This window comes from Nestor notabilis, unplaced genomic scaffold (genome assembly GCF_000696875.1).
Source record: "Nestor notabilis isolate BGI_N333 unplaced genomic scaffold, ASM69687v1 scaffold408, whole genome shotgun sequence".
NCBI lineage: Eukaryota > Metazoa > Chordata > Aves > Psittaciformes > Psittacidae > Nestor > Nestor notabilis.
Window position 1 is genome coordinate 57395 of NW_009941242.1, and position 7559 is coordinate 64953.

At 36.9% G+C, this 7559-nt stretch overlaps 1 protein-coding gene across 1 annotated transcript in view; it reads right to left on the reverse strand.

Moving 5' to 3' along the window:
- The window catches only part of ARHGEF7 (Rho guanine nucleotide exchange factor (GEF) 7), a 73385-nt gene that overhangs the window by 47630 nt on the left and 18196 nt on the right, over positions 1–7559 (reverse strand). The window contains exons 5-6 of the mRNA XM_010020764.1: positions 6821–6909; positions 185–279 (exon numbers count right to left, since the gene is read on the reverse strand). Coding sequence (XP_010019066.1) covers positions 185–279; positions 6821–6909 — 184 coding nt within the window. The remainder of the gene's footprint in view (positions 1–184; positions 280–6820; positions 6910–7559) is intronic.

The following is a 7559-nucleotide window of genomic DNA, read 5'->3' on the forward strand; positions in this document are numbered from 1 at the left end:
CTTAGATCAAGGACCAGACTCATTTAGTAAGCAAGCAAACAATATACAAAAGTAAGCGCTGCCTCGAGAATCTCACAGACCACACAAAAAAAAATGCACACTAACATTGAAACTTTGACCATGTGAACCCTCCCCAGTACATGAGATATTAAGCTTCATTTAAAAACAAAACAAACTCACATACTTTTCACTGGCTTGTAATGGTCGCAGGTAGTTTGAAAGCATTGTTTGTAGCTCCTTAGCATATTCATTTTCTGTTTCTAATATATTTTGTAGCACCTACAATAAATGACAGTTGCTAATTGGTATTTTTTAAGAGATACTTCAAAGTGGTCAAATCAATACCAGTTTTAAAGCATACTAAAATTTACTTAGCACTAGGAAAACTTAAATGAGTGTTCTTACATTAAAAATTTAAGTATCAGCAAGAAAGCGTATACATCTATGAAATTCACAGGGGGAAAAAACCCACCACACATACACGATGAGCCATCCTTTAGCAATACACAAGAAATAGGAGTAAGCCAACAGGAATTTCTCTACACTTAAAACTTTTACTGTAAAATTTGAGATCTACATAGAGTGATCTTTCAAAGCTAGGGATATTTATTCCTTCTGTGTACTTCAGAACAGTCAAAGATCACGAGAGGTTGGTAAAGCAGATAAAATAGAAGTTGTAAGAGAAATGAACAACTGGTATTGTTTTGTCAGTCTCAATTACAACACATAACTAATCTTGCTAGCAAAGTGCTTACCTACTCAGATGTATTGTTCTGTCTAGAAGGTCTGAATATTAACAGATTTCTAAATACCAAGTAATAGCCAACTTTACTTAGCAATATGATTAGCATTACTGCATTCTTTTTAACCAGGGTTGCCTAACTTTCCACTGAGAGTGCAATAACATATACTATCAGAAGAAAATTACAACAGATTCTGATGAAAAGCCAAGAATTCATAAAATACAGCACACGCTTGTTTTTTGGCTGAATATAAATCAGACAAATGGAATACTCCCAAATATGTACAAGAAAACATTTTACGGGGCCATCTCCTGGGAGCCTGCTTTAGGATATCCTCCAATATATTCACATCAAGTTCTACTGTGCTTCTAGCAGGCAAATTATTTTTTGCCTCCAAAAAATTAATGATTTAGCAAGAGGATCATTAGAATTAAATGTAGTCCAATGAACGCAGCTGAGCTTTGAAAACTTTTTGCTATTCTCTGGTCATAAGCCACACTACAAACCTCATTTTGCTACATGCCATATTTGTCAAGGCTACAGTAATATCTCATTCCAGCATTTATAGTAACAACTGTAATTGAGTGGATTATACACTGTTCTAGTCAATACTCCTTCTTACAAAATAAAAAAAGCCATTCAGTCCTAAATGCAAACCTGATGAAATAACTTTAAATAGTTCAGTATATCAATGAAGAATTCACTGTTCCTTTCATTGGTGTCATTGATTCTGCTTATTCATTGAATGCTTCTATTCATTTGGAGAGTGGGAGAAAGACCACTTTTGAGTTCATTCTTTTGTTGGAAATCTGAATCCTGAACTGAAGATTAAAATGTCTCCATTCTGTGCTAAACACTATGACAGAAGAATGTCACAAGGAAAGTTATGGGTACTAACTAGGAAACTACAGCATAAACTACAACAGGGCACACAAATATAAAAAGGAAAGAAACAATTTCTATTGATCATTGCACTAATTAAACCCCATATTCTCTTACACATATGTAAACCAAAGAAAGTAAATTCTTACATGAAAATATAAAAGTGCTTAGCATCCACGAGGTTCAAAACTCGATGCAAGCCTTTTCTAATATGGCTTTTCCTACAAATATCTCCCAGCTCAAAGCCATTAATAGGGAAAAGGAGACTGAAAGATGAAGACAAAACCACAGTGTCCTGACGGAAGCACTGAACAGCATTAAAAGACATTCAAAGATAAAAATCAACAAATTTGGTAGAGGTCTTTTAAGGCTGCACTACCGCTCCACTTTCTCAAAGAGTATTCCTGTTCTTTGCTGTAAACAGCTGTCTGAAAAGGCTGAAATAAATCTAGTTCCATGTTGGACATCATTATTTTCCTGTGCCAGTCTGGATTCTTATCTGAGGATTTTCTTTGCAATACAGAGAGAATATGGAATTGAGAAGAGAGGGGGAAGCATGGCAAAGGTTAAAAACTAGACTTAGGAACCTTACAAATTCCCGGGAAAAAGAAAATAAAAGCAGCTGTAAGTCAAACTGCTACGAAACCTGTGCACACTACTAGATACACTAGAATCTTGCTTCACATTGCTCTAGTAGCTCAGTGTTACACAATACATTAGATACACTAGAATCTTGCTTCACATTGCTCTAGTAGCTCAGTGTTACACAATACTTTAGATACACACGCAGTTTTAAATACTTCCCAACACATTAAATCTTTGTCTTTTTTTTTTTAAAAAAACAAGTACAGTTTCCACTGCATACAACATTCTTTAACTTTGAACATCTTTAAAAAAGAATAATCTTGCTTACATAGCTCTAACACATCAGTTCTGTGAAATCTCGCATCCTCCCAGCTTGACTTACCTACCTCACCGAGAACCTATGAGGATTAAATGCTTGGACTGTGCTTTGAAGCGATAAGTAGTCAGTAGTCAGTATTGCAACCCAGTATTTTGGCACTACAGCACCCTTACATTCCTCATATCCGCATCTCGCCCGCATGCTCTAATAATCACCTTTCTTCCCCTTCCTGCTTTCTGTGCGTTCTGGCTGCTGCAAGACCCCATGAGACCTCGAAGACCTTGTTTCCACAACTCCACCACAACATTTGCACAGATAAGACTGAGTACCAAAAGAGCAGCATTGAAGTGGCAGCTTTTGCAGTCTGTAACACTGATGAATGGCAGGCACAGACAACTGAGCTCATACAACACAAGCTCTCTCATGGAAAATTCAAGCATGGTTAACAATTCTGTCACACAAAACCCCAACCATCTCCCTAAGGCAAAAACGACCACTCAAAATGGATTTAAAATGACCTACATGAAGCTGATCTCCTTCCAAATCAGAGGAAGAAAAGGCAGATTTCACAGCTATGCTCAGGCATGATCCTGTAGCACGTTCCCATTTTATAGGAGTATGGCACTCAACAGAAATACCACGTACTTTAGCAAAATGGTGATCAATGTCTAATTTTCCTGGATCATGAGAATCTGACAGATGTACCCCTTAAAACAAGCCCTTGAGAGAGACAATATCAAGCACCACACAAATATAACATCCCTCGAGGGTCCTCCAAAACTTTTATGAACCTCAATAAACACAAACTCTTGACCCAGCTTCAAAAGTGCGGCCACAAAAGGAGTGCTTATTTTCCACCACTTCTCAAACACTTAAATGAAAAATGAGGTCATCCGAGTACTCATACTATCGTGAAATTTGCCCATTTCTCTACCTGCTTTTGGAACATCTACTTAATCTCAAGGAATTGTCCTGTAAATGGAGATAACCTGATTTTATTTTGGACACAAAGTTCTCAAGGGATCTCAAGTAAAAATAAAACTCGGAGTAATGCCTGTTCTGTCTTCAGGGGATAACCTGCAATAATATGCCCAGTTCTTCAGTAACAGGTCACTAAATTACTTCTACATGAAAAATGCTTCATGCTTGATCACAAGTCTGGTTCATATTACACACTGCTGTAGGCTTGTATCATTTTATGGAAGACAAGACTTCATAGCTAGCTCTAGTGATTCTCTACTAACCTGCATTCCTAAGGCAGGCAAAATGTAAGCATAGACCAAATGTGTTCTGTCTTTTCAGCAACACCTAGTGCAAGACACAGCTAAATAAAGCACGCTGAGACTAAAAGGTATGTGATTTATGTTATGAACTTCAGATGGAGCTCTGTGAATCCATAAAGAACACATTTACAAGGGGGTGAAGAACAGAGGAAAGGGGTGAAAACAGTCTCCTCTTCACATTAACCACCTTTTCCTTGGCCTATCCCAGCCGTTCTCCCAGATTGGGAGATTAGCAGAGGCTGTCCTACCGCTTCCTGAACTTCCTCTGAACTGCTCTCTGATATTGTCCTCAGTCCAATGAATGTATCCACAGGTGCTGCCCACACTTGCACAGATCCTTTCCTAGGAATCACAGGAATAAATAACCATGAGGTTTACAGGGTCTGAGCACGTACCCGTATGGTGGAAGACAACCACAACTTAAAAATAGCAAGCAGTCCCAGAACACAAGCCTCAAATCACGCTTGGCTGTCAAGACAGCCTTTAATACTAATGTTAATGCTTACTCTTGAACTCAAGCGACATCCTTTCAGCTACCAGTTGCCAAAGGTTTATTTAGAGCTGTTGTTTTTACCTCAGTATGGTCTCAATTTTATTTATCAATACAGACTGATACAACTTCTAGCATAAGGAAGTACCATGTCTACAGCTTATTATTAAGACAGAACAAAAACTCAACCATCAGGTTAAAGAGCTTTCACTTCAGTGAATGGTTTTGCTATTTGTCTTATCTACATGTAAAAATCATTACATATTTAATAATTATTGTAAATAATTATCTTATATTGCCATAGGAAACACTACTTCTCCCCCCTCCTCAGTATGTGTGGGTTGTTTGCCACACTGTGGAAAAATGTAAAAACAAGACAATTATCCAGTTCACTGCAAAAAGATTTAAGAACAGTACTCTAGGGCCAGTCCTGTAATTTACTACATACATTATTACTATGAACTGGTCATTTTCATGGGCCCTCTCCACCCCCCAACAATGTAATCAACAGTTAACAATGGAAATCTTATTACATCAGTCTAGTGCACCAAGAAAGCTGCACCTGAGCAAGATGAAAAATAACCTCATTGCAAAAGTAGGTATGATGGTCACTAGTTTCACCTTTTTTTATTTTGTTCATTAAGCCACTTTAAAAGCCAGCTGTGGCTACCTGTTTCCCAAAGCATATAGCAGCTTGAGTCTCTTTGATTATGATAAAACATTATCCAGGGAACAATTACAAAAAGCACACAAACCAAAGGTGGTACTTCAAAATTTTATGGCCTTTTATAAAGTTAGCAGTCTTAACTATGGTTTTAGGCAAATTCAAACGTTCACTTTCTATTATATTCTCTGAAGTACACTATCACCCCCAAAAGTGTCATGTGTTACTCCTACAAAGTAAAATACGCAACCACACGATTCAATTCATTTTGGACACAGTCGAACTGGAGTTTTAGTTAATCCCAAATTAAACAGCTGTAACTTTTCACCACATTAAGGTCTATCAGGGAAATAATAATATCAGATTACATGACACATGTATTTACCACCAACTTAAAAAAAACCAACCCCAAAACAAAACCAAACAAAAACAAACAACAAAAAAAACCCACCCCACAACCCAAATCTAAAGAACTGGTGTTCAAGACTGCTGCCAATTTATTTTGATTAAAAATTCAACATAGATATAAATTAAGTAAGAGCAGTCCTCTACCTAGTGAAGGAACCAAATCCTCACCTTTGCTGCCCTCACTCCAGTTTACTTGTATTGGAAAACATAGGTCTTAACATCAAAACAACCACAGAGAAGATATATTTACTACTATGCACAACAACTTTGGGGCAAAATAAAAAGACTCTAAAGAGATACAGTTAAAAACAAAAATAAAAAGGAAGACTATCTGCTACATGTACTACAATAAGATCATTACTTCCCGCAGTTTGAAGGAAGCTGTGCCTGCACAGACACTTCCCATCATGGCTAGCACTAGTGGGATACAATAGCCAGAGAATTGCATCCCGCCCTTTATCATGGAATTACAGCTACCAACAGGCACCAAAGCAAGCCACAGGGCGCAAGCAGGAGGTTGATTCACTGTTTTCAGTTAGGGGACTATATGCAAACCAGCTCTGTTCTTCCAGGTGGCTGGCATTATTCATGCCACAACCACAAAAGATGAAAGCATAAAATGATGCTTTATGATCCCCTCTAAAAACTGACAAATAAAATGAAAAACAATGACAGCTGTTTCAAAGAAAAGGGACAGAAACATTGTGTTTTGGTTTTACACCAGCAGGGAGCAGTGGTTAACAAAAACAGGAAGATGCCTTTTGCTACCCAATGTAGCTACTGTTAGTAAATAAAGGATTCTCAAAATGGTTTCAACAAAACATTTAAAGTTTGGCATCTTCCTTACATGCATCTGCTAAAGAGGGCTGAGCACCAGATTCAGAATTCCTGGGGCTGTGTTAAAGGCCAACTCTGGCTATATTCCTTTTGCTGGGAAATCTACCTATCCATGTAAATGAGATGTTCCTGAAGTTAATTATTTAGTTGATTTATAGGCAGAAATACAAAGGAGGCAAATTCTTTCAAAATGTTCAACCTCTTGTTCAACAAAAAAGACAAAACTATTCTTCACTATTTTAAATAAAACAGCAGATTTTCATTAATTCAGAGAGATTGGGAAAGACTGATTGCATATTTGGGGGATGGGGGAGAAAAGGGAAATTAAAAACAGCAAAGCAAATAAAATGAGCATTATATATTGCAGAAATTACTATTATTCATTTACTTTAGACTATAATTTTGCATCATGCTTAAGAATCCATATATGTGATATTCTATTAAACTAATAACGATCTTGTTTATATAAGAATTCACTAAAACTCCTATCTAGTTTTGGCAATAAGGCTCTGAGAAGACTGCCAATTCTCCTTGTGCAGATAAAAGCATTTAGTTAAATGATGTTCTACTGTATATATCAGCTCACAAGGAGGAAAAAGGATTACTCACCACATTGTAATAGCTTTTGTTAATTGCAGACGTATCAAAGCCTTTAGGTGGACTCTTCAATGTACCTGATTTGGGGGAGACCGGTTTTTCTGAAATGCAAGATATTTTGGGCTTAATGTGGTGCAATTTCACAGCTCAACACTAGAGGTCAAACAAACTGCTTTAAAATATTTATTGTAATATACAGTGAAAACAGTGCTTCACTGAGAAATGTACATACTTGTGCTAGAAATTATTGGTAAAGATTCAAAATGGTTCACAATGAATGAAACTCTAGCCTCAATGAAGGCAAGCAGAAAAACTCCCTTTCTTTTTCCTGGAACCAGAAAGTCAGTTAATAAAATCAGGTTTTCCAAAATTATTTTTTAAAGACAAAACATTATCACGGACTGTTTCAAAACAAAGCCAAAACCAACAGGTACTTCCAAACACTACACATACTTTCAAACAAAAGTAGTATTATGTTTTAATATTCAATGAATTCAGTAAAAGCAAGTGACCAAAGGCTGAACATACCAGAGGTGGGACATTACACTCCGTCTGGCTGAAATAGAAAACCAAAACACTACACAAGCAGTGGAGAGACTTACCTGATGCCTATCCCAGAAAATCATCTTTTAAAACAAATTACCTATTACTGTTAATGAAGTAAAAATTAAAAGTGCTTTTGCGTTTGAGAACCGAGTCTATCATAACAGTAAGTGCAATTGTTCCTATAATGCCACAGTGAATGCACGCT